Here is a 27,763-nt window from a genome sequence, read left to right as displayed (position 1 = left end):
TGGCAAACAAGATTGTGTCCATAGTACACGGATGCCCCCACTCGCACTATCATTTTCTATGTTCAGTGGACCGTGAAATTGGGGTTAAAACTCTAATTTGGCATTAAAATTAGAAAGATCATATCATAGGGAACATGTGTACTAAGTTTCAAGTTGGTTGGACTTCAATATCATCAAAAACTACCTTGACCAAAAACTTTAACCTGAAGCGGGACAGACGGACGGACGGACAAACGGATGAACGGACGCTCAGACCGAAAAACATAATGCCCCTCTACTATCGTAGGTGGGGCATAAATATAACCCCAAAAATGACTGAATGACTAACGACTGTATACATAGAAAACTAACGCCTGCATCAATTTACATCCAGTTAACGTTTTCTTAATTAGAAGGTCAATCTTGTACCTCAATTTTTTTTCGAACCTATTTGAAGTTATATTTGTACATTTTTATTACCCAACAGGTTTTCGAAGAAATAATTTTTAATCTTTTCTATGCTGTGTACAATCAGAAAAAAAACCCCACCAAAATATTGAATGGAAAAAAATGTTCACGTGTACGTGATTTTTCTTCTTCATCATCTATTTTCTTTACAATTAGGTCAAAGGTGACACCAGATTGCTCATCATACCTTATAAATTTTTGATAAAAGCTTGACTGAATTACAAACTCAATTTTGTTCCTGATACATTGCACTACACTGGTTGACCGATTTCCATTATACTTTTTCCAGTATAAACCAGGAAAGATATTAATCGAAAATCCATTTATCTGAATATATTTTCGTATTTATAGGCTTGAGCCCCTTAATGTACAAAAAAAATGTTAAACATTATATATCCTATTATCTAGCTATGCATACAAATAAGGAAATCGGATACAACTAAAAATGACACAGCCAATAAGAAAATAAACTCAGTTTTACACGGGAAACGTCACTAAAATTTCCGACAAAAGGGACGATTTTTTGTTCCCTATTGTTAATTTTCATTTGTTGGACAGTGACGTTTCTTCGGTGTTTATATATCACAAATCGTTCGCCATGCCTGTGTCTGTTGTGACGTTTTGGATTTCAATGAACGTAATCTATGTATTACTGGAAAATTATTAAGTCAGGGATTTCGTTACCAGAAATTACTTAAACCTTTACCAAATTCTTCCATAAATACAAAGATTTGGTTTGGAGTTTTGGTTGTACCTGTAGAAAACTTATTTCAAACGGGATAGCACATCTTAATTTTTACGGAGATGTTGTTTACCGAGTCCCGAAATTTAGATACGATCCGGGTAAACTTATCGATCCCTAAAATAAACTAATTCTAAAAGGTTACCAATTCAACACTGTAATTAGATCTTTGAAAATTGTTTTTGTTGGTATTAATATTGATTTTTTTATCAATAAATTAAAATCGAACTAAAATAACATGTTATTTTATATATATATATATATGCACATCCATGACTCTACAATCTGTCAATACCTGTATCTTGGCATTGCACAAGGTCATGTTTTTCTCTGACTTTTAATGACGTCTTTACACTAAATCCATTGGATGTTGGATGTGTACAGATTGATATTTTAGTCTAAGATGCATGATTTTTTTATTAGTTGTTTTTGGCTTTGAACTGACTGTCAGTAACTGCGAGTACTCTCAGTTCTGTACTTAGTGTTTTTTGTTGTTGTTCTGATTTATAAGTACTCTACCACGTCCGGTCTGTGTTTTGTTAGACGTATTTCTGCTTTGTATCGATCTGATGAGTTAAGCCCTTTCCAACTGATTTTTATAGTTTGTTCTTATGTTGTACTGTTACACCACTGTCCCAGGTAAGGGGGAGGGTTGGCGCCTTCAAACTAGTTTAAACCCGCCACATTCTGTATGTGCCTGTCCCAAGTCAGGAGCCTGTAATTCAGTGGTTGTCGTTTGTGAACGCTCTAGACGCGCGTTTCGTCTACACATTAAACTCATCAGTGACGCTCTAGATAATCAAAGAAGCTTAAAAGGCCAAATAACGTTACATTTTGAAATCTCATTCATTAGTTCATATCTTGTCGGTTGCCGTTCCAAAACGTTAATTCATAAACTAGAGTCTTCAGACTTAATGCATGTAAAGGAACAGATTTGACTTTGAGTGGAACAAATAGATCACGCATAATTATTGCTTATTATTCTAAAACAGACAACAGTTTATATTTTATTTTTTATCATTTACAGTTTGTACCGATTCGAATTTAGATTTGATTAATGTCTATCACTACAAGATTATTTCTTGGTTTTTCCTTCAATCGAGATCGTTTCGATTGAAGGAGGTCGTGCGTTCGATCATGGCCGTATTAAGCCAAAGCAAAAACGTATTATGCCTTGCTTCTCCATCAAGCACGTCGTTAGGAGAAACATCAAAGGACGGGCGGGCTTAAATCGGACTAATGTGCCTTGATAAGGCGACAAGTCTTCCTGTAGAGTGTGACAATGCCAGTTAAGAAAGGTTCTGGTCATATCGTATTAACATGTTATCTTTCTGAAGTATGCATATAATGTTAAAGCTATTAAAAAGATGCTTAACTAACTAAATATCTGTTTATTTCTGTATATTTATATTATTATTTTCAAAAAAAAACCCGTTTAAAATCTAATGAGAAAAAGGATTTTGATTTTGAAAAGTAGTAGTAAGTTATGATGTAAAATGGCGGTTGTTATGGATATTATAACCAAGCAAAATATGAAGATTCTCATACCGTCATTTCACTTTCATTTCAAAAACAAAATGATAAAGGACTTCTACCGCACATTTTTTTCTTGTACAGGTTTTAAATAAATAAAAGAAGCTAATTCAGAAAATATTACTAGTATCATTGCTTATGATGGCAAAAAATACTACAGTTTTCCCCTTAAAAATAGCTATCATAATTATCGGACATCAGAAAGCGATCAATAAAATTAACAAAGAATGCGATATAGATATTGTTATATTTGATATTTTATTTGAGAGTAGATTCTCAACTGTAATAACGCGATGTAAACACGGATAAAATACTAGGGATCAATACTTTTGTTGTAGTTTTTTTCTACCACTGCAGAAATTTGTTTTTTCTGGGCGAAATTTAAATAACATTAAACCAAAACTAACTGGAGATGAGCTCTTGTGTACCGGAAGTAATAATTCAAGTAGATTCGTCACCAACCTGTCTATATACTCTGTCGTTTACGATTTCGACAACAATGTTAAAAAAAAAAAGATAAAACATTTTTGTGGCCTCTTTGTCGTATCGAAATTAAAGTTTTTTTTGTGCAATTTTTTATTTATTATTCTACAGTGAGACAACCATTTTTATGACCCGAGTATAATCATAAAATGATATTCCATATTGAATCGAAGTATTAAATAGAGCAATCTGTTGAGACCCATAAAGGAATATAAGGCATACTCAACGTTTCTTAATATGTTAAGAATTTGGATTATATTTATAAGTCATCTGTAAAATAACCTATTTTTATATTAAAATAAAAATGTCAGGAATACAATTTGGTTCTTAAATGTCATGTATATAACACACATTCAGAAACTTAAAGGATGAATTTGATACAATTAATAAATAAAACACAAAGGGTACTAAGAGGACAATCAAAAACTGTAAGTCGAATAAAAACAATACCGCATAGAAAACTATAATAGGTCCCGAAATAACAAATACTGCATAGAAAGCTATAAAAGGTCCCGAAATAACAAATACCGCATAGAAAGCTATAAAAGGTCCCGAAATAACAAATACCACATAGAAAGCTATAAAAGGCCCCGGAATAACAAATACCGCATAAAAGGCTATAAAAGGTCCCGAAATAACAAATGTTTGTATCATATTTGGTTACGATATAACGTCCAGCGGCAAGTATTACACATCGTTCACGCCTTAGTTGTTCAACTGATTCAAAAAGAAAATTAAAGTTTGATTCAGTGAAAATGCAGTTCATTATGCTACAATTGTAACTTTTATGGAGCTATCATTTGATTTTTATAGGGGGGGGGGCTAGGATGAAATTTGAAAAAAAGGCAGGACAGGAGTTTTGAGTAAAAGAAAGGCAGGATGACAATTTATGTAAAAAAAAATTTAGGATAACTAATAAAAAAAAGGCAGGACTGAATAGAGTGAAAAATAAAAAGGCAGGTCAGAGATCACAACTAAATTTTTCATCCTAGCCCCCCCTCCCTTCCCCCTCCAAAAATCGAATGGTAGCTCCCTTAATTCATATCTTTTTACATGTGTGTCGAGGGACATATAAAAGTGAGATGAATATGCATTGTTTTGTTCTAGACTGAAACGGTGAGAGCTATGTCGGCAATATGTTATGTCTACCAGAAGACATTATTGTGAATTCAAGTCAAATTAACCTAGAACCTAGATTCAATATTTTATCAAAGTCACACCACTTGTATACCATAAAACATTCGAATACATATATAAAACATATAGTATATTTATACTAACAGTAAAATATCATTAGCTTAAATACTAAAACATATACAAGCGCCATTCTATTAAGAATTATGAGAGACTATTAAATAAATTATTAAATACAATATTTTACATAAAGTTAAGACTTTATGTAACCTATGTTCCAACTTTACTCATTAATACTGAGTGCTTGTGGAAAAAAAGAAAATACCAATCTCGATTGAGAATGTTGAGTTGTTGAACAAAAAACCTCCCGAACTCGGGGAGAGCACGATGCCGAGACTTCCATTACTAACTGTTAGGAATAATAAGTACATCAATCGCATTCATAATTCAATTAAAACATGTATGCTGCTGTTTTCCAAAAAATAATTTGAAAGTTGAATTTAAGGAATGCTCTGATTCTACATATTAAATCTTTCGCTTTTGCTTTCGATTGGTATTATTCTGCATTTCATGTAGAATTGTTCGCTAAACGGCCAACGATCAGAGCCAAGTCTGTGTATTTCGGAATGTAATTTATAGATAAAAAATTGATAAATCTGTATGAATTTATGTACATTGACATCATAATTGTTAGTGATTCTTTTTCATCCACGTAACTCGATATGCGTGTTTTTCGCCACTTTGATAAGAAATAATGCGCACTGATTCTTTTAAAAGTTTATTTCATTCATTCGATCAAATTTCTTAATTCAATTTGTTTTTTGTCTACAAAAAAAAAAAAAAAAAATTGTTTCATTTTCGCAAACATCACTGAAAGTCTTATTAGATTTTTTCTTTTGTAATCTTTCAGGTCAATATACATGTAACTTGTATTTTACCCTTAGGCTGTCTTCAGGTTGTCTTTTGATAATTTACAGTTTGAAAGAACATTCTAATTTCATTATTCATCTTTTGCAACTAGATCAAAGATTTAAAGGACTTTTTTTTCCCGATTGCATATACAGATAAAAGAACTATTTGATTTTTTTTATTTAAAATAATTGCTAATGACATCTTGTACGGACGACATATAATAATACAAATTGTATTATATGTCTCTGGTACGGATATAGAACTCGTCAAATTTCTCCAATTTGCAAAAGTTATTGAATTTGATGATTTTTTCTGCACTAGGTAGGTGACAATTTTATTATCTAGCTATGCCATCTCTTTAACTATGACGATCCCAGGAATTGCAAGACTATGTATGAATTTTCTTTTGTATTTCTCTGTTAAAATAGAGAGTCTAAAATAGGGTGGGGGGGGTGTACACAACAATTTCCCACAATTTAACTTATACATATAATATACATATAATACAATTGTCTCTGACAATGATAACTATATTAACTTTTTCAAATATTGAATACGCAACCAAATCTCTGTTACTTTATCCATGTTTGATTTATGTAATTTATGTAATTTATTTTTTTGAAAGCAGTTGATTGGACATCAGTTTAATTTAGGTGTGGCTATCTGTCACTTTTCTCCAATCGGCAACCTGTGGGTGATGATGTTTGAACACTGGCAATGACATTGTAATATTTGTTTGACCATGTATAGAATAATGATGTTGTTGCTACTGTGGGCTTGTCATCAAAAGAGAAATATCAGCATTATTTTCCTTAGATGGAAAGTTCAATGTTGTTTGATTGATATATATTTTTTTTAATTTCCCATTTATTTCCAGTTTTCTTTCAAGGTTTGAAACGCCGGGTTCATTTTCTTTCGGTTTTGACCTATCCTTTTTGTAAAATAAGTAAGAGTAAGATTAATTCTTTTTGCAAAATAATCTGGTTTTTGTTTATTAATACATATACGAATTCCTAAAACGTGTTTAATTTGAAGATTTATTAAACTCGGAAATAAATTTTGAACAATGACTTTGTCACCATTTCACTTTTGTCGTCTGTCCAACTTAGTTTGGTCCTGAATATGCATGAAATACTTGCCACTGAACGTTAAGCAAACAAATACCCACCAATCCATCTGCAATTGCGCTATCTTCTGTCATATAACCGTCATTTTGTCACATGTTTTTGAACTATTCTTTAAACAAATTTCGTGATGTAAGATTTTTTCCATATTTGACTTGTTCTTGTCCAGTATTACATTCCTTGAACAGGTTTGAATGTAAAACTTAATCCTATAAATTTAATTTGTTGCATTGGTTCTCTGAAACGCGTGTTTGCACATTTGAGCATTTATAACGAAACCATATACTGTGTGTATTACATAATGGATAATAATACAGACCTCGGCAGTGAATTTCTGCTACATGTAGTCACCATCCTTAGAATCTAGACCAGAACAATTGGCTCGGATCGAGTCTACATACATCAATTGTTATGTTAGAGAGGTTTACACGGGGGTGCTCATTTCCCAAATCCTGCTTTGGTAATTTTTTTCCCACGTCCCTTCTTTTCCTCAAATCCCACTTTTTGTACTCCCTATATCCAACATCCTTACTCTTTTTACCTCCTTTGTCACACATCCCCACTTTTTTAACCACTATATCCCACATTGCCATTTTTTTTATCAACTTTATCCCATATAGCCACTCTCTATGACCCCTATATCCGTCTCACATCCAAAATGCGTGTCCACCCCCTCATGTAGTAGTGGTTTCGGTTTGTATAATCATACAGGAACAGTATATGTTGGTAGTAAGTAATTGTTTCATTTTATATGTTTAACAATTGGTGACATGGTGAGATTGAATTGCTTGCACCATGATCTGACTGTGAAGTAATTCTGTAATTTCCGACATGACAGACCAAATGTAGAAACAGTTCAGCGTTACAATCGGTTCTTTGAGAACAATCGTTGCTACAATTAATTTAAAGTTAAACTGATTACAATACAGACAGTGTGTTCACACTTCGCTTTGTATCTGTATTATGATAAGACTTATTGGGAGTCTGAAATTTTTAAACTGTCCAAATATTTTGAAAGAGGACCACAATGTTTGTCACATGAACTACTGTATTCCAGTGTTATGTACGTTGATAGAAAACGAAAAAAAGTCACATTAAAAAAGTAACAAACTTTCAATATGCACAATACAACTGTAATGTAATGTATGAATCTTATTTTGTGTAATAAATTCTGCTATGTGGAAGTATTTGGTTTATTTTAGAACTTACAATTTGTTGTAATTATACTAATAGACAATGAAAAATGAAAAACCTAAGAGAAATATCAATATATACATATCACCAGCAAGTTAAAAAGAGGAGAAAAATACAGTCACTGCTGTTTCTCATATTTCCAGATAAGATAAAATTATTGTTCTTGTTTGAACATTTTTCTTTATATATATTTATCAAGCACTTTACATTCTCTGCCATCGATAAATTGTTTCCCTATAAGGATACATTTTTAATAAGTTTATCCCCAACATATCTTTATGGTCCTGTCCCAAACCTGGAACTTTGCCAGTGGCAATCAGGGTTATCATTTGCCATGTCTTAATGTTTTTAATCTTATATAGTGTTGATGGTAATTAGTCTCTATTTAAACTATTGGTGATTTTTTAAAATGACTGCATAAGCTATTTTGTGTTGTTGGATTGCTGTTTCGTTGATTTATACCTTTATCTGCTCTTATTCATACTTATTTCCAAATATCGTTGGTGACATACATTTTGTCAGTATTTTTGATAGGAATTTCATACAAGTCGACGCAAATAAGATATTTGAAATCCTTCAATGACACAATAATGCCCTTAATATATATTTTTCTTATCATGCAGTCAGCATTTGAAAGGATATTCAAGTTTATGAAACAATTGAATAATATTTAACCGAAGAATCAAAGTGTGCATGAATATTGCGAAAGAACATTTTTTTTAATCACAACACGCACAAACAACTTAATTTAAAAACTAACTTCTCATTGCTTCATATTTTACTGGATATTCAGAGTTCCGTGGAAGTTGCATGTTTAGTGCAACTTTCTATACGAAACCATATTGATATTTTGCCAGCTTAACATAAATTCTGTTTTTCAACAATTTTCAATATTTCTGGGAGAAAAAACATTCAAATGGAAAAAAATATTCCCATTAGAAATTTGTTTCCATGGAAAGAGAAATTGTTCCCTTTGGAAGAAAAAATTTTCCCATAGGAAAAATAAATGTTCCTATGGGAAGAAAAATTGTTCCAATAGGAATGTTATATATTCCAATGGAAACTTTTTGCATTCTTTGTTTTTCCTTGGGAATTCTTAAATTTCCCATGGGATATGTACTTTTAATCAGCTATAGTGATAACAGTGACATATTGGGATATATGGGAAATTAATTTTTATTAATGATCTTTCACTTGGCAAAAAAAAAAAACATTTCTCTTATCTTGTAGAACAACAACGTCAGAATAGTCAATTCTGGAATGACAAAGTCTCGCACAGAGTTCACTTCTAATGAGAAAACTAACGGTATAATTTACTACAAAATAACAAAACAAACGAAACCCAAATATGATATACAGCAACAGACGGCTACATGTACCACTGAATTACAGGCTCCTGGCTTGGGACAAGTAAAGAATGAACAGCACAAACCCCTCTTAAAGCTCGTGGTGAACAAAGGTACTTCGGAAATAAAAAATCAAAAAAATCGGTCTAATACTGAAATGAATCTTATTATGCCAAGACCTATAACATGTATTAACTCAATTGTTTTCTTAATCTTTTTTGAAGAATTGATTTCTGCATTGTTTAGCCAACATATGTATGAAATATATATGTTAAATGACTTGTAATGAGGCATCGACGTATACAATGCTATTGACGCTATTTGTAATCCTTTCTTGTCCACATTATTTATGTCGTTGCACGTTCACAACATGCAAAATGAATAAGAGGCGATTCATAGATTTAAATAAGTTCTAAAAATCCGAGAGCTTAAGGGGTAAGTTAACCATTTTTGAGAGTTAAGTTTTCTTTGTAATTTAACCTGTTTGGTCGCCTTCCCATCTGTTTTTGTGTATCATAGCTGATTTTTGAAAGTGAATTGTCATTTCGATTCTATTCTGGTGCCACGTAAGAAATTAATTATTATAATTTAAAAAAAAGTTCATAGGGAAGATGAGTATATGGCATCCATACGTTCACAAATAGAGAGAGAGAGAGAAATAGTTCTAATTTTTTAAAATAAGTTCATAGGGAAGCTTAGTATATAGCACCCATACGAAGAGAGAGAGAGAGAGAGAGAGAGAGAGAGAGAGAGAGAGAGAGAGAGAGAGAGGCTGGAAAATTGGTTGCATGTTTAGTATTATTGGATCTTATACCTTCTTTCATCTTTGTGCACTCGTAAGTTGTAAATAAAATGTCTCCCCTCAACAAATATTAGGCGATTTTGCATTTAATTTTACCAGTTATTGACCTACATGTACCTTTTTAAATTTCACATGTATTCTTGGAATTTTATTTTTTTACAACAGCTGACTGATGTTTTCAGTCTTCCTAGTAGATAGTTTGTACACTGTAAGAAACTTTTAATGAGTACTTACAATTCCTACATATATTGCTAGTGTATTAATATATTGTTAACCTACTTTGAGTTAAGGTGGAGTCTTGCTGTTCATAAACATTTATTAGCTTACCTATATCATTAAGGTAACGTGATATATTTCCATCTCTTCGTCCGTTGTCGTCGTCGTTAAATTCTACAAAAAGCTCTTTCTATTAAAAACACAGCACCAGTTTACAACAAGTTTAGCGAAACTCAATCTTTAATTTTAACATGGTTGACCCGTTTTTAAATTTTACTACATACAAATAGAACATAGGGGTCAAATATATAGATATATTGTCAATTATTATTATGTTAATGTAATGAATTAACACTTTGTCAAATGATCCTCTAGTAGAGGCCTATTAAGATATGTATCGAAATTGTTTGGTTGGAAAAGCCAATTTTGATACTGAAGAGCAATAATATATATACATCTTTACAGGATCTTTCATTTAAATGAATAAATGTGCTAGTAACATTTTTTTTTAACAAATTGTATTTTTTAATTGAATTAAAAAAATCCTTTATAAGGGGATATAATGCAGATAACTTGTTTTTTCACTCACACGTGGACTGAAAGGCATATTTATATCATAATTTTTTTAACCACATGTTTGAAAACTCTTCGAAAAGGCTTTTGATTTTAAAGAAAAAATGTGATGTAAAATGAAGGTTTTTACGGTACTATAACCAAACACAGTAGAAAGATGGTCATACCGTCATTTAATCATAATTTCTAAAACAAAATAATAATAAAAAGGATTTCTATCGCACATTTCTTTCTTGACCCGGTAACACTTTTTTCAATTGATTTTAAAATTCCTTTATAAGGGGATAACTTGTTTTTCACTCAGTGACCTGAGAGGCAAGTACAAACAAAACAATAATAAGCAATACTGTACCAAAGATGGCTTGCAGTTACACTGAAGGCATGCTCAAAGTACTCACCGTACTCATATGAAATCGTGTCGTCCAAACTCTAATATTGGCGACTGTACTTCATGGTAGTTCTCATACAGCAAAGTCATAACAGTACAAAGTACTGCAGACATGATCTTGTGCAATGCCTAGTACATACTTGTACAGAATTTCAATAATGGAAAAAAAAACAATTAGCTTAAAACTATAAATCAACGAATTGACGTTCCTCCCTAAAAAATACCACACAAAATAATTAAACTTACAACGTCAGTCAAGCATATAAAAATGATTTAAAACACAATTTTATAATTTTGTTAACTTTATAAAGCTGGATTGGAATTATCACTTTTAGAAATTTAAAATTTAAAATTGCTTGCAGATTGAATCTATGTACATTATTGTTATTAATGAAACATAAATAAAAACACAAACAAAATTCTTACGAAATAATAAAATAAAGGAAATGCAATAAAATAGAGAAAATTGTCTAGACAAATGCTGAACAAATTAAATAGATATTAACACAAAATTCTTTGAAAGACAAACGGAAAGACAAATGGAAAGACAATCAATGATTTGTCACAGGCATTAACATATGATTGTGGTTATATTAAGCTTGTTTATAAGATGCATAAATACCAAATACAGTGCAATATGTTACCTGTTTGATGAATTGATAGTGCAACTGTACTGACGAAAAATAAAACCGCAACCATAAGTAGATGTAAGTATGTAAGTGCTCAATCTTAACCTTTGTAATGCATTTCAATAAGGGGAAAAGGGGGAGGGCGAAGATAAATAATCTTTTGAATTTCTAGTATCCACATCAGATATACACCTCCATTAGTGTCAGAAGTATCCGTTTTGTTTAATTGCTGATGAAATAGGTTTCATAATTTGCAGAGAGGTTAAGAATTTTTCAGACCTGGCACTTCAATGATGTTTGACAGGAACACTTATGTATGTGGGATATTCAGCTCTCCATCTTTGGTTGAAATGTAAAAGGAACACGAAACAGGCCTTCGATTATATAGGATTTCCATTTAATGAAATGTCGTTTGATTATTGAGTATATATTCGGTTTCCCTTTGAAATATCAATACTTAATTCTGATACCGAGCAGATTATATAGGGTATTTACACAAAACGCATTGTGAGTGACTTTTTCTACAGGGACAACAACATATTTGTCCTTGAGGTGAGAACAGTGTCGATCACAGAGAAAACTAAAGACTAAGGAACACGAACCCCACTAAAAGTAGAAGCAGCTAACATTTTTAAACATGGACAATACCTTTCAACAATGTCCATATTTTTTTTTCTTGTTTAAAATTAACAATTCATGCATCAACTTTCTGAAAGTTTATATTATTTCAAAGATTTATAAAACCATTTAATTTTAATTCAAGTGGGCAAAAAGTGTCCTTATCGTACTGTCTGCTTTGAAGAAGTAGTTTCGTATAAAACGATTGTGACTACACTACCTTATTTGATATTAGTTCACACTTTTTACTATACAATAGGCTTTTTTTCAACTGAATAATGTAGATTTCAAATTTGCGTTACGATATAACACTATATTGTACGTGACAGGCTGTTATTTATCCAGTTGGACAACTGATCACAACTAAGGAGGCGTTGATGTTTTTTGCAATTTCATTTTGATTGAAAAACTATAATTATTAAATGATACATACGTATCTGACTCGTTGAAAAACACATGAGTGTAAAATAAAACCAACACTTTGTAAATGGCGTGGGTCTGAAGCGCACTTTTCTGGAATTCAATAAATTCATCAGAAACGCCCAAACTATGTATATTACAAAAGTAGCAATATCTTACATAACTCGTGGCATAAATTTGTGTAATAAGAAATAGAACCATCCCTCACCTAGAACTACTTAACGCAAGGATTAAGTATCATCCAGTAAAACAAAATATACAATTTCAACAAAAGAAATTTAAAGAATTTGTTACTCGTTTAAGATCATTAAGATACGTCAAAAGCTATGGCTACATATACCAGAAATATTTGCCATAGTTTACTGCTTTTATACAACTAGATTTACTTAAGAGAGGCGAAAAATACCAAAGGTATATTCAAACTCACAAGTGACCAAGAGACTGTATTATTCATGTAAGTCCCAGATGCGACAAATATGTTAAGATAACTTAATTGGAAATCAACTCCTTAATACTAATTGTCCTTAAAATAATGATTTTTCTCCCTTTCTGCGTTTTTCGTTTTATTTTAAAACTATAAAAGTGTGGACACAGATCAGTGTGGATAGTATATTTGGATGTTTGACAGTGTTTTCTGACAAAAATAGTTCTCGGTTTTTCCCATAGGGTTCTATGTTAAACCATGGAAGTATAATATTGACAAATAATACTTCCATGGTTAAACTGTGTTGTACAGTGATAGCCAACCTGTACCAAACACTAAAAATTAGCAGTGTCGTTTATTTAATATTTAGTTTTAATGTTCAAGACTCTCATGGAGGAGACACTAATTGCATGGATTACCAACGATTCTAATAAAATATGTTCCACAACTTTGATTTTGGATATTGCAGCAAAACTCATAATTAGGAGAGGAACACATTAGGTCATTTCTGCATGATGTGCTTTTAATATGCGAGATGGTATCTGACAACCTGCATGCATGTACTATGTGTATGGTTCTATTTATGTTCCTTTGTGGTGGTCATTTCTTACTTGGGTTTGACCACAAAAACTGTAAATTAGTTAAGGATCTTCCCAGTATCATTAGTAAAAGATTTCGTTTAAATGTCGAAATTGTTTCTTAGAAGATATCTAATGGTTTTTTGATATCCAATGATTTTAAGTAATGACAATACTTGGCATGACGCTTAAGGCTAGATGAGCTAGAAAGTAAACTTCTGTGTTATTTTAGTTCTTTCTTCGAAAATGTCTTCTCCAAGGCCTGGTCGAAGTTAAAATATTTAAATTGGACCAGTATGATAAATTATCATTTATATTTTTTATCAAGGATTTTAATCTTATTATTAATATATTTGTTCATATGCATATTATATTTTTTAAATAGCAATAACTTGTGCATGGAGATTATTAACAAATAAAAAAAACCTGTGCGCAATTTAATGTAATTATATGTATATATATGTAAATAGTTCGTCTATATATTTATAAGTTAAATGAGAAAGGGTGCCAGAGAGATAGTAAGACGCATGAAGTAGAAAGAGAAATTAAACAAGAGATCTAAGGAGAATGAAAAAAGTGATGAAATGCACATGGAGATAGAAAATTGATTAAGTCTATACAGATTGGAGAGGCAAAATATCTACCAGATTGGGAAAGGGAAGAGAAAGCGGATGAAAGATGCAGTCGATATTGTTAAATACTTAAATAGATATAACATATAAATTAATGTATGAGCTTTTTCAAAATTCATTTGAATAGCCCCTACTTGTTGTATATAAGATAGGCATCCGACACCTTCCTGTAAAAATAAGAGGGTAATTTTTCAATTGTAAGTTTGTCCTGTCGCAATATAAGGTTTCAAAACCTAATAAGAAAGTTTTTTTGGAAACTATCTTTTCATTTATAGACTTTAATGATTTTGCAATTTGCTAGTCTCCTTCGATTGCAAAAAAAAATAGATTTCCTTTTCGGTTCTTTTCTATTGTTTTTGGTCCTTTTCGGTCCTTTTCTGTTCTTTTCTGTAAATCGTCGGACAAATTTTTGCTTTATTTGTACTTGTACAAATAAAGTCTCCTGTTACCCCGCTTCCATGTTGAGCAAGCGGTAATGTGGATATTTCTTTTTGCGTACCAGTTCATTTTGGGGTCCTCTTCGCGGTCCGCGTTTAAACTATGTCGATTTCTTTGAAAAATTAGAGACAATGGTTTAAATTTTACAACTAAAGTTTCAAGTGTTGGGTGTAAATTTCAGGATAAAAACAATATATGTACATTGTCGGAAAATATAAAATTTATTTGTACTCGCTACGAAACAGGAGAAAAGCTCGGCGATCCTCGCTTTTCGTCCTGTTTCTAAAGCTCATACAAATGAATTTGATATTTTCCGACAATGTACATATATTGTATATTTATACTGCAACTAGCTGTGTTTATTTCCTAAATATAGTTACAAAGCTATATTGTGTGCAATGTCAATTTCATCATGGAATACTTTTTCCACAATTAGGGGTTCATTGAGGAATGAAAATAAGTTTGAAATTTGAGCTACAATCAAAATAGTTATCAATGTAATAATTTAAGTTGCAGTATAAAAACAGAGACATATGTATGTCGATCTCTGATAAAAACAATATTAGGTCAATGTCAGAAAAATATAAACTTTTTGATTTCGGCACAAAACTGGGGAGGGGCTCGATAAAACCTCGTCCTTCCCCAGTTTTTCAGCCTCATACAAAAAAGTTTAATATATTTTTCTGACATTGACCCAATATTGTATATATATTGATATTATTGTAAGCCGCTTCAAAAAGTATAGGATATGAGTAACATGTGAAGTTTGTTTATTTCTAGGTATGCCTCTTTAAAATTATGAAACTTCAATACAGCTTTCCGAACAATGAATTCAAATAAAAAGTCCCAAAATGATAAAAGTAAAGCAATACAAACGAGAAAACTAACGCATGGATTGTAACATATGAAAATAAATGATCAGTACGGAAAAATCCTCCTGACTGTCCCCTCCCCAGAATACTAAATGGTCACCCCCTTAACATAATAATAATAAATAGGTATTTTTTTCTATTCTTTATACTTATTGCCCATTATTCTCTATTCTTTATATTTTAGCACCTCATTATTCTCTATTTTATATTTTTTGGTCCATTATTCTCTATTCTTTATTTTTTTTGTCCATTATTTTCTATTCTGTAAACCCCCATCCACAGTCTCATAAATAAATTAAATTGGTTAAGGACAAAAAAGTTTATAGAGATTCATCGGTCACAATTAAAACATGTATGATTTCTGTTATGACTTTTCAAAGTGGCAAATTACAGAGTAGATAATAGTAAAAGAGTAATGTTGTTATTTTGTAAAAATATTTTTGAACCACTTTATTCTTTGTAATCTTTGTTTTCCTGCCATTTATTTGATAAATATCAAGAAAAAAATTAGCAGTGAGAAAAGATGGCTTTGACTTATTTTTCTCGGTCAATGTTTTTTTACCCAGATTTTGAGGGAAAACTTTGATAGTGCCAACAGGTCTTGACGGCCCCTGTTTGAACGTGGATAGACAGAGACTTTCAATATCTTTTTAACAGGTAAATAAACTCTTCACGGAAAGCTACAAAATGAACAACTCCCACCCCCAAAACAAAAAGAAACCCGGGGTGTTGAGTGAGCTGGGTGAATCTGCATGGTGAAGAAGTGATGATTATTGATAACTAGTATAATTATAATGAAATTAAGAAGGGTTAGCTTGCATTCTACAACCTACAAAATAAAAAGGGTTGACTTGGGTATAGAAATATGGCAATCCCTTTGACTCCTCCTATCCGGTAGTCAATCATTGTTAAAGTGTCATGTCCGTTTGAATGTGCGGGGTGTTTAAATACACAGCTACGTCCGGTTGGAATAAGGACGTTAAATCTGGTGTCCCACGGTGTAGAACGAGTGTCACGCTCTCGATTTGCACATTTAAAAACCCTTGAAGCAACTCTGATGGTTCCACATGTGGCCTTTTGAAAGGCAAAATATATGCCCCATCAATTATAATTTCTTTTTTTTTCGCAGTCCAAGGTTTCCTTTCTTCATCCCGTATAGTTTAATAACTAATAAAATGAAAAGGTTCTGAAAGGTTAACCACTTTGAAAAATTTCTTTTCATCCTGAATACGCATGAACTATTTGTCACTGGACGTTACACAAATAACAATGGTCATGTCAGGGCCTTTTGTAGCTTACTATACGGTAAGGATTTTGCTCGTTGTTGACGGCTGAACGGTGACATATAATTGCTCTCGTCTACGTCATTTGGTCTCTGGTGGATAGTGTTGTCACATTAGCTATCAAACCAACTTCCTTTTTTTAAAAAAAGATATATAAATCAATCGGCAAGACACTTTCACTACGAAGTCTAAAAAAAAAAAATAAAAAAAAATAAAGATACTAAGCTTATAATTTGTTACGGCAGACGAGCATTATTTTGGTCAACACAAGATTTTTGTCTGAAGCCTGGTTTAATAATGTCTCTTTTGAGATAATGTTTTTTTTTATTAAATGGACATGTTTATCACGTAATGGAAGCAATGCTATGTTATATTATTTAAGAAGTCTTTGAAAATATGGTGGAATCAAAAAGATTCCCTTATTTTATTATGAACTAGAAATTCAGGTGGGTCTAGATTGTGGAAAAGGGGGGGGGGGTCCCTTCAATTCTGTATTCTTTAAATTTTTTAGCCATTTTTCTCTATTCTTTATATATTTTGCCCATTTTTCTCTATTTATATTTTAGTACCCAATTGTTTTCTATTTTTTATTTGTTTTTGCCTCTATTCTTTATTTTTGTAGCCATTCATTCGGCACTTTTTTCCTATTATTCTCTATTCATTAAACCCCGTACAGACCCTCATTCAGCTAGTTTACCTTCGAGAATCTTTGATTTATTTATTATTTACTGTAACATGTAAACTGTAAGTAAAATGATATCGATCGATATAGTATCTACATGTATTTTACTAGGAAGTTCCGCTTCTCTAGACCAATCATTTTAAACCCCATTTGGCGTCATAACGTGAAATCGGAGGTGAAAAAGCATTTGTTGTTTTCAAATACAGTAGAAATAAGCGATATTTCTCTGCATACTTCTTCATTATGCAAATCACTTGCGTATACATCTTGCTTTACACTAATCTTACATGTTTTTACATTATTTAAAAGCTATTAAAATCGTCAGCATGAAAAAACAACTATTTGATTGATTGAAATGACAAGTGCAACTTTGTGAATAAAAAACTAATTTAAAAAGCAAGTCTAAAAACGTTTCTTTTTGTCCGCCCCATTTCATAAGCATATTCTTTCGTTTCTCTTAGTTCTTCAGTTAAAAAAGTCGTTTACAAATGGAGCTTTTAAAAACACACTTACATGTTTATTGATTGAATGTATAATAAGACGAAGATGTGGTACAAATGTATATACAGTGATTGCCATTGAGACAACTCGCCACCAAGGACTAAATGACGTAGACGTTAGCAACTATAGGTCACCGCGCGACATTCGACAATGATCAAAACCCATACCGCCTTGTTTATTACATGTACATGTTACAACAGGTGATTTTTACAAGGTCTTTTGCATCGATCGTGCATAGTTTGACATTTGCTTTCAGTTATTGTAGGTCATGTTACATTGTAATTTAACAGTTCAGTCATACATTTTGTCTTTTTTAAATACCCTAAAATGCAGATACCAGTCCAATCAGACACGTTTGAAGTTACTTTTGGTACAACAAATGTATTACTAAGTTTCACATTTAAAGAATTGGTAGTCTATTCACAAACGGTTTGGTAAATACATCTATGTACAGGAGACGTGTATCTAAAGACCTAACCCATAACTTAGTATGTTAGACATGTGCATTTACTATGTCTCTATCACCACAAATGCAGGATCTCTGATTTTAATATTTGAACAATATAACTTTGCTGGAAGTTAATCGGGAATATGAGAGTTAATATAGCAAGTACAAATCTAAAGCACTAGTAAAGATACATATAAATAAGAAGATGTGGTATGAGTGCCAATGAGACAACTCTCCATCACAATGTGTAAAAAGTAAACAATTATAGGTCAAAGTACGGCCTTCAACACGGAGCCTTGGCTCACACTGAACGATGAACCCATCGAACAGCAAGCTATAAAGGGCCCCAAAATGACTAGTGTAAAACAATTCAAACAGGAAAACCAACGGTCTAATCTATATAAGAAACGAGAAACACTTATGAACCACACCAACAAACGACAACTACTGAACAACAGGCTCTTGACTTAGGACAGATGCATACAAATGCAGCGGGTTTTAAACGTTTTAACAGGCGCCAATCTTCAACCTAACCTGAGACAGTAGTGTAACATTACTACATAAAAAGACACAAAATGAATAATATTAAACAATTGATTGATTGTTGCTTGCTTAACGTTCAGAGATATGTTAAACAATGGCATAAGTTAACAAATTATGTGATCAAATGCGCATACAATAAACAATAAACGTTTCAGTGATCTTTAATCTGCATTTTTATGATAATTTCCCCATCTGATGGAAGATTAAAAATCATTTATCCATCATATTTAACCAGAATTCATCCATCTATTCAATACTTTATCACGTGGCCATTAAAAAGACCAGGGTGTCATTAATCAAATGAAAGACCTACCGTAGGTAACATTTGTGACACCAATTACGTTTCAACGTTTTCTCATTACTCCCTTATTTATATATCAATTTTAGAATAAAATTTATTTTTAACACTGGTTGCAGGTTTAAGTACTAGTATTTTTGCTCTCTTACGAACCATTTCTTCTGGTTTACCCGGAAAAGAAAATACATAGCTGTTGGTACCGAAGATAATGGCAGTTATATATATATATATATATACATACATGTATGAATCTGATTGAAGATGTGTTTCAATTGAGAAATGGGAAAACGCCTATTTGACAACAAAGACATAAAAACTAACAAAAACATGCAAAGCAAAACTAAAAAAATGTGAATGAATTTAAGAGAGTACTACATAGCAAATTCAACCAATGCCAAAATTTACGACAACCTATAAAAAGATAACCACTGCAGAGATTCCTAATTTGTGACAGACATATATTTTAAGCCTGGTATTCTAGATAAGATTGTATTTAAACTTGCAGTGATTTTAAAGTGTTTTTTTTTAAATATGAGATCTAAATCATATTCGTTTTGGTCTTGATAACAAAATATACATAAAAACGTACAATATAAATCAGGAATTATATAAATTTAACATTCATGTATTACTGTAATACATAACAAAACCAAATGTACAAGCAAATCAATAACAAAGAATACCGTTTAAAAAAATACTTAAAATTTCTTGACAGTGAGTTTAGAGTACGTAACCTGTTGAAATGAAAGACAAGAAGAAGAAACCATGCCTCGCATACAAATGTACAACCTGTCGATTCACCAAAATCAAAAGAAATGCTGTAGCTTTGTTTTCAACTTTTAATAATCGAATTGTGGTTCAAACCCCCTACCCTACCCCGAAATAAAGAAAAAATATTAAAAAAAAAAATGTTTAAAAAATTGGAAATATATCACACTATTATTTATCAAAGGGTAATTATAGGAAAACATGTCCTTTGATTTACAGGCAATAATGAAGCATGCACTGGTAATATTGGTAGTTCTACTATGCGATTCGGGATTTCTAACTGTCTCTGAGGTAATAACGTCCCAGTATCCAGGTATCATATTGGAGTGCAGAGATCAGGATGCCGAAAAAGAATACAAGTGCATACTATCAAAATTTGACAACCCAGGTTGGATACCTGACAAGGAACATGACATACAACTGAGAGTCCGACAAGACTTCTTTTGGCACCCAACAAAACGAATTCGACGAGAGTGTAGACAATTGACAAGAGAAGAATTCAAGGAAATGGTTGATGCTATCAATACTTTAAAGAATGATAAAGTAGGTAATGGTGAAGTGGCCCGAAAACACAGTTATTTTGTAATGCATTTCTTTAAGACAATAAATTCAAATTAAAAACAATCGCACCAGCTCTATCTCAAAAATATTTTTACATTGCAGTGTACTAATTTTGGGGCAAATAATATTAAAATTATAGAAAAGTCTACCAACTCTAACTCAAAATAATAACAATTCTATGTTAATGGGGTCTATAATTCAGTTTGACAGCTTCAGCCATACTAATTTTTGTCCTTTTTTAACTGGACCAAATCACTAATTTACATAAAAATTCAGCACCCATTTTTTTTTTAACATTTAATTTCATCCCCTACTTAATATTTCATGCATTAAATATAAAGAAATAAATTTGGAAAGTGTATGAAAAAAAATTGCAAGTAGGGACTATATTTGTTTTCAACGAAAATCAAAGGACGATGACTGTGTCATCGGATCAAGTTATAAAACTAATAAATTACAGGTGACTGAAAATCAAAAGATCTTGAGATATAATATTACGTTACATGTAATAGATACATCTTTTTATATATTTCATATATTTTTAAGGGGTAGTAGCTTTACTGGTAGAACATAATATAGCTTTATTTTCAAAACTTTTCGGAATTTTGGGTCCACATTATTCTTCAACTACATACTTTATTTGGCCTTTTATTTTTTTTTCTAGCGTCACTGATGAGTCTTGTGCAGACGAAACATGATTCTGGCGTGCAAAGCTATAAGCCTCCTTAATATATGCACATCTGTCTTATCGTTGATTGATTGTTGTTGTTTAACGCCACTTTCGGCACTCTTTGCAATATCATGGCGACCAAAGTTTGTTGTTGTAAGAAGCCGAAGTACACGGAGAGAAACATCGCCATTCGGCAAGAAAACTGACAACCTTATTTAAAAAAAGATTCGAGTCAAACGCACCTGCTATTAGCGAAACTAAAACTAGTGTCAATAGGCTTATGATCACTATAAATTAATTATGAAGACCTCTGGGCCACCGAGGTCGCGCTATCTTATAATACTTAAAGACATTTCCCTTCAGGGTTTAAACTTTGGTAGTTTGTCTTTAATATACTACGTTGTCAATGTAGAAACAAAAAACACCAAATCACACTCTTCTGTCCTTCATTGTTGTTAAAATGTTGTATTTGCTTTTGACCTGGTTTTTTGTTTAAATCCCAATATCCTGACTAATTTCTACAGACATTGTATAATGGTTATTTACTTGGACACTCATTATTTTCCTTCAAGGACAGTAACTTTATAAAAAAACCATAAGAGTTAGAGATAATGTATGTGTTCCCTTGAAATTTTAACCAAGAAATTAAACTAGACACTAGATCATTTGATAACTAAGTAAATGGTTGTTGCAAATACTGAAGACACGGGAGCAAATTGTCATCATATCTGAGATACAATCATGTAACCGAAAACCCAACAGACAAAGTTTTGACTATGTAGACCACTTGTCATAGCATCAATCCCGTGCTCCCAACGGGGTCTTTACTTTATAGTCGAGAAGACTAAAAACTTGGCACAATAGTAGTATATATGTTAAAAGTCAAAAGCCTATCCTTCCTCAGTGTTCCATGTTTAATATCACTACCAACTCCATTGTCAATAGAAACGGTTAATATAGGCAACAGTCGTTTACTGATGTGTAAATCTGATATATTGATTAACAAGATTAACCAAGGTTACAAACACAAATGGAGGGAATCACTTGAACTACAAAAGGAGCAAGATTTGGTGCCTGGAAAGGATAGACCTCTTCTGATAAATATGTAAAACCAGAATGAATCGATTCTCCACGAAAAAAGAGGAACAAAGACCCAACAAAAACACTCATACAAACCAATACAACACCACGTATTAAATGTAGAATTATGATGCTTTATAAAAAAATAAGTCATTTTGAATTTATGTTTAAGAGACAACAATTATCACAGCAATAATCTTTAGTTGAATATAACTTAAGTAAATTTGAGTTTTTAATTTCAGTCTTTGTTTCCAAGTGTGTATGACTTTGTAGCTGATTACCATACAAATGAAGCAGTGAAGTCTGTTCATTTTGGTTCCAATTTTTTTGGCTGGCATAAAATGTATATTTTAAAGTGAGTGCAGTTAAAAGTTAGATTTTTCATTGAGTCAAGATTCATTCATCGATAAACGATGAGCGAATTACTGTAAACATATTTTATTAAAGAAATCGATATAATATATAGCTACAAGGGTAAAGACATAAATACGAAATAAACAAGAGATTCAGTAATTGGGATTAGGAAACAAGAGCAGTGTAAATCCGTCTCCCTATATATTTATTATAGAATACAATTGTCCGTCTGCTATTGGGTACGTTCGTCTGTTCTTAAACACACTGCTTTGCACATCCGTCTATACATCGGATTACATCTCTCGATAACTATTTTGGCTTTAACAAATCTTAAGAAATTTTCGCACAAAAATTTCTATTGAAAACAGGTTTCTATAGACAACATTCGTATGGTGTTTACATATCTCAGTTGATACGTTATGCTCGTGCATGTTCACACTATAAGGACTTCATATACAGGAGTGTGCTCCTTGCGTAGAAACTGCTCAAACAGAGTTATGAGGAGGACAAATTAAAAATGACACTCCGTGAATTTTACGGACACCATCACGAATTGATTGATCTATACGATGTGTCTGTGTCTAAACTAACTAACGACATTTTTACCACGTCGTTTACCATCTACGTCGTCTAGTCTGCTAGGTACCGAACGTGACCTATTCCCGAATATGACTTTCCGCGAGTGTGAATTCGCATTGCTATTAGACGTGTCTCGGTATTTATATATCAAACATTCATGTATTTAGTTAGGATGTTTCTTTTGTAATTCTGGTTAGATATTGTGTTATGTCTTATCGTTTGTGGTTAATTCTTTTTTTATTTTCTACATGTATGTAAAAGTTAAGATAACTAATCAACTAGTTCATTTATATGATTTTTAGTTTAAAGCTACTATACTATATGCACAGGATTAATTTGTATATACAGTTTTGATTTAGAAGAAAAACCGAAAGGGTTAGAAAATACAAATAATTACACCATTACTAACACAATTCTATATTAATATTCTTGTAATGGTTAGAAAATACATAAAATAACACCATTACAAACTTAATCCCGATTTTATATTTTATTTTTAGAAATTCACATGTGACGTCACTTTTTGTGGCGTTGGTACATTCGTGTGACGCACAGTTTATAATTCTATTGTGGTGTAAATGAAAGGTGTCCGTTGTTATTCTATGGTTTACATGTTGTTATGTACTATTATATTCTTTATTTATGTATGTCTCAGTTGTCTCTGTCCTGAGTGTTCTTGCGCTTAGTTGTAATGTTTTCCTGTCGCGTAATGTTGTCATTTTAGCGGTATTTTAACATTGCCATATAAGCGGGAGGTTTGGCTAGCTATGAAACCAGGTTTAACCCACCATTTTTTCTTAAAATATCCTGTACCAAGTCAGAAATATGGCAGTAGTTATCAAATAGTCCGTTTTTATGTATGTTGGCGTTTGTTTTTGTAGAAGTTCAGTGTGTATGTTGTTCCGTTGTTTTCTTCTTATAGTTGATGTGTTTCCCTCGGTTTTGGTTTGTGAGCCGGATTTGTTTCAGTTAAATCGATTTATGACTATTAAACAGCGGTATACTACTATTGCCTTTATCTATAACGATATATTTTTTTTTTAAACTTTACTCTTTTTCATCAATTGCTATTTGAATAAACTATTTTTGAAATGCACAATTTGAAGCACGTCTCGTGATAACTGAGGCGTACCTTGCTGATTGTAACACAGTTTTTTAGTTCTGTGACGACAGGTTCCATTTCAATTTTGAATTTAATTCCGAACTGTAATTGCTTTTTTCATACAGATATTTGAAATTATTTTAAATGTTTAACAATTTTCTGTGTGTCTTGCTATTAAACGTAATCCATTGATTTTGTATAACAATCTTACTTTGAAGTTTTAATATTTAGAGTTATGAAAACTGATTAAAAGAAGGGAGTGAGCCCGTTGTATAATGCGCACGATGCAGCTGTTTATTCTTAGACTGAAACAAATGTTATAACACAATTGCAAATAGTATATATATATATGACAATTGTTTTTTTAATGACAGATAGCAAAATGAAAAGCTAGGCTAAGTAACTAGTGTAATTAAATAAAAGTGCTTCATGAATAGCTTTATAATGTTATAACTCAGCAGACACCAGACTTATTATTCAACATGCCAGACACGCGTTCGTCTCTATAGTACTCAGGAGTGACCCTCCAAACGAACCAGTTAGGGAGCTACCATTTGATTTTTATGGGGCTAGGATGAAAAATTTTGTCCTGCATTTTTTTTTAGTTGTAATCTCTGTCCTGCCTTTTTATTTTTCACTCTATTCGGTCCTGCCTTTTTTTATTAGTTTATCCTGACTTTTTATTTACATTAATTGTCATCATGCCTTTTTTTTTACTCAAAACTCCTGTCCTGCCTTTGTTCAAATTTCATCGACGTAAATTTCTAGTTTATCTGAATTACTTACTAAACATAAGTCTACCTTGATATTAATAAAAAAAGTCTATAACACAATCACTTCTCTTAGATTTACAGTGCGATCTCATCCTTTTAATGCATGCTGTATTTTATTGACGTATTTTATAGGAATACGATGCCGGGTGTCACACGAAGAATGGGATTTACAATCCCCTCCGGAGCACATGCGATCCATTACGTTATCAGTTTAGGGTTCGCGTTCGTTAGTTCATTTTCTAATTTTTATGTAGTTTCATGGGTAATTGTTTGTCTTTTCCTCGTTTTTTGTTTCTTGTTATGACGGTTTCAGTTTCTCATCGAGTTATAGATGTTGAATGATTCGTAGGTATCGTTTTCCCCATCTGTATTTTCCACAATTCACAATAAGAATAAGTCTTAAACAAAGCTTTCACTCGGTATCAACGTAACCTACTTGTAATGAAGTGAATTGAAGAAACAAAATATCAACAAAGATACTAGGCTTATAGTTTGGCAGAAGCGCTTTTGTGTACGTAAGACCCATCATTGGCGCTCGAATCAAAACAGTTAACAGGCCACATCAAATACAAAGTTGAAGAGTTTTAAAATACCATTCATTGTACCTCATATATTAGCAAGATGAAATACACGTAAACAACAATGAATGTATATTAATTGTAGATTTGAAGAGCTTCTCCGAAGAGTTAACCCTAATGTAACATTATGTTACTGGGATTCAAGGTTGGACCATCACATGAGAGACCCTACAAAATCCGTCATGTTTACATCAGATTTCTTTGGGAACGGTAAAGGTCCAATAAAAGTAGGACCATTTGCAGGTTGGAAGACAATACGAAATATTCCTTTGGTTCGAGATCTTGGTAAAACTGGGAAACCTATTTCTTATAAATTTATAGATGGTATGTTATCGAAAAAACACCACTTCCAAATAACCACGCCTACATCAGACCCTGATACAAATGTTGAAAATATGCATAATTTGGTGCATGCCTTCATTGGTGGTCAAATGAACAATTTCAATACTAGTTCACAAGATCCGTTTTTCTGGATTCATCATGCTTTTATTGATGCAGTTTGGGAAAAATTTTGTCAGCAGTTACGTCATCGTAATATCGATCCACAAGATGATTACACCATTATCGATAGTCTATTTCACAAACCTTATAGATTTATGGATCGTCTATTTCCAATGAGGAATATCGATGGATATAGCGATTATTTTTCAAATCATATCTATAAGTACGACGAATTTGCAAAATGTCCTTCATGTCTGAACTCTCCATTCCTGAAATGTGATTATTCTTCAGACAAATGTGTAAGCATAGAGGCGAACGAACCACGAAGACGGGTTCTCGAACCCCTAAGGCGAATAACAACAAACCATTTATCTACACCGCAAAATGGATTGACGGTTCTCTCTGGAGATGAAAATGATTGGGTCTATGTTCCCATTAAAATAATTGTTCGTAATGCACTCCACAAATTTATCAGGAAAAACGTGATAGCAGGATGTGAGTATTTAGGTTTCGGACATGATAATCTATGCTCAAAATCTATGGCTATAGTTCAATCGAATGGAATAACGTACCACGGAACTTACAGAAGCTATATAGTTAACGATGTTTCTATACCACAGTGGGTTTATGCCTTCGTTGGAATTAAAAATCCAGGACCAGGGATGAGTCAGGCATTCATTAGTGTAACAGACAAATACAATAAGCCGTGCGAGCCTTTTTGTTTGGATATGAAAGCAAGAAAATATCATTCATGTCCGGGTGTAATTTCGTTAACAAGTACGGAACCGGAAATGTTCTCCAGAACCCTCATGGAAGCATACGATAGCGGATTTTCATATAACCCTTTGGAAGTGGATACCCTTAATCCAAATATTAAACTATCGTTTTTGTGTTATTAAAGCTACTAGGGATTATTGTTGTTGATTATCTTTATCGCAAAAAATATTTTCTGTTAGAATTAGAAAGAAACCAATTTAATTGGTTTATGCATTTATCCTTATTTTTGCCTTTTAAAACTTTGGGTATGAAGTATTAGTGATGAAGGAAGTTCTAGACAAATGTTTCTTTACACAAGTGAATTCGGAGGTTTTACTTCGTATAACTTTCACAGAGCCAATGGTATTTGACATGCATGACAATTATATTACTATAAAGTTAGATACAAAGAGGAAATAAAAAAATCATTAGATTGATTGATTGTTGGTTGCTTAACGCCCAGTGGGAAATATTTCATGCTTGTTCAGGACGACAACACATAACAATATATGCAGTAGGTGTGTCTTGTAATAGAGGCCGTCCAGGATTCAGATCGGGGAAAACGCTACCGGAAAATGAGGGTATATTGGATAGGAACAGAAATGTTGCCTTGCAACAGTACAACTACGGACCCCTCAAAGAGTTGTTGCAAGGGTTCTTAACGTGTGCAAAGCGTGGCGTTCTCTCTCTGCACGAGGCATCGGATTTAAAAAAACATCAAATTTCCAGTAAAAATTTCATAACTGGTCTTTAATTTCCAGATTATTTTTGTTATTTTTAAAAAATATTCCAAAAATATTCAATACCCATCATATAGAAGGTTCAGGATTTCCAGAAAATA

The 27,763-nt window shown here is 32.3% G+C and overlaps 1 protein-coding gene across 1 annotated transcript; it reads left to right on the top strand.

Moving 5' to 3' along the window:
• Positions 1–9,257: 9,257 nt before the first annotated feature.
• LOC127705680 (tyrosinase-like protein 2) lies at positions 9,258–27,080 on the top strand. The gene is made up of 4 exons (XM_052210025.1): positions 9,258–9,350; positions 20,248–20,571; positions 22,582–22,694; positions 25,811–27,080. The coding sequence occupies exons 2-4, from the start codon at positions 20,254–20,256 to the stop codon at positions 27,063–27,065; spliced, it is 1,686 nt and encodes a 561-aa protein (XP_052065985.1). The 5' UTR covers positions 9,258–9,350; positions 20,248–20,253; the 3' UTR covers positions 27,066–27,080.
• Positions 27,081–27,763: the final 683 nt, after the last annotated feature.

The sequence above is a fragment of the Mytilus californianus genome, unplaced genomic scaffold (genome assembly GCF_021869535.1).
Source record: "Mytilus californianus isolate M0D057914Y unplaced genomic scaffold, xbMytCali1.0.p SCAF_6, whole genome shotgun sequence".
NCBI lineage: Eukaryota > Metazoa > Mollusca > Bivalvia > Mytilida > Mytilidae > Mytilus > Mytilus californianus.
The sequence above is the reverse complement of the archived record's forward strand: the minus strand, read 5'-3'. Positions and strand labels throughout refer to the sequence as shown.

What these genes read in the sequence shown, in the direction of transcription:
- LOC127705680 (XM_052210025.1), top strand. Translation starts at nt 20,254, where the DNA reads ATGAAGCATGCACTGGTAATATTGGTAGTTCTACTATGCGATTCGGGA. An exon ending in ATACTTTAAAGAATGATAAA is followed by an intron (nt 20,572 to 22,581) that starts GTAGGTAATGGT and finishes TTTTAATTTCAG; the next exon opens with TCTTTGTTTCCAAGTGTGTA. An exon ending in CATAAAATGTATATTTTAAA is followed by an intron (nt 22,695 to 25,810) that starts GTGAGTGCAGTT and finishes TATTAATTGTAG; the next exon opens with ATTTGAAGAGCTTCTCCGAA.